The sequence below is a fragment of the Myotis davidii genome, unplaced genomic scaffold (genome assembly GCF_000327345.1).
Source record: "Myotis davidii unplaced genomic scaffold, ASM32734v1 scaffold663, whole genome shotgun sequence".
Classification (NCBI taxonomy): Eukaryota; Metazoa; Chordata; class Mammalia; order Chiroptera; family Vespertilionidae; genus Myotis; species Myotis davidii.
Window position 1 is genome coordinate 1,000,533 of NW_006295816.1, and position 522 is coordinate 1,001,054.

The 522-nt window shown below is 64.0% G+C and overlaps 1 protein-coding gene across 1 annotated transcript in view; it reads right to left on the reverse strand.

Moving 5' to 3' along the window:
- Positions 1-522, reverse strand: part of COL7A1 (collagen type VII alpha 1) — a 60,839-nt gene that overhangs the window by 30,260 nt on the left and 30,057 nt on the right. The window contains 2 exon segments of the mRNA XM_015568266.1: positions 232-291; positions 373-408. Coding sequence (XP_015423752.1) covers positions 232-291; positions 373-408 — 96 coding nt within the window.

The following is a 522-nucleotide window of genomic DNA, read 5'->3' on the forward strand; positions in this document are numbered from 1 at the left end:
TACGAACCCAGATGTCATGGTTCGATTCATGGTCAGCCCGTGTGCCCTGGTTGCAGGCTCGATCCCAGTGTGGGCCCGGCAGGAGGCAGTCGATCAATGATTCTCTCTCCTCATTGATGTTTCTATCCCTCTATCCCTCTTCCTTCCTCTCTGAAATCAATAATCCCGGGCCCTCCCAGCCTGGCCCCCGAAAGCCCCCCGCCCCCGCCTGGGGATGGGGCAGTGACTTACCTTCGCACCTGGAGGACCGCTTGGCCCAGGGGGGCCCTGCACCCCGACTCCCGGGTCACCCTTCGAGGGAAAGGGGACAGGTTAGGCGCAGGGAGTCTCAGGGCCGCCACCCTGAGCAGGGACACTTTGGGGCGCACGTACCTTCTGACCCTTGAGTCCTGGGGCCCCTTTAAAGCCCTGAAAAAGGCAAAGGAAGCAGCGCTTGAGGGGAACGTGTGCCCCGGCTCAGGCCGCGCCAACGGGGTCCCCGTGAGCTGCGTGCAGATGTGACCGCGGGCACCCGGGGACGCG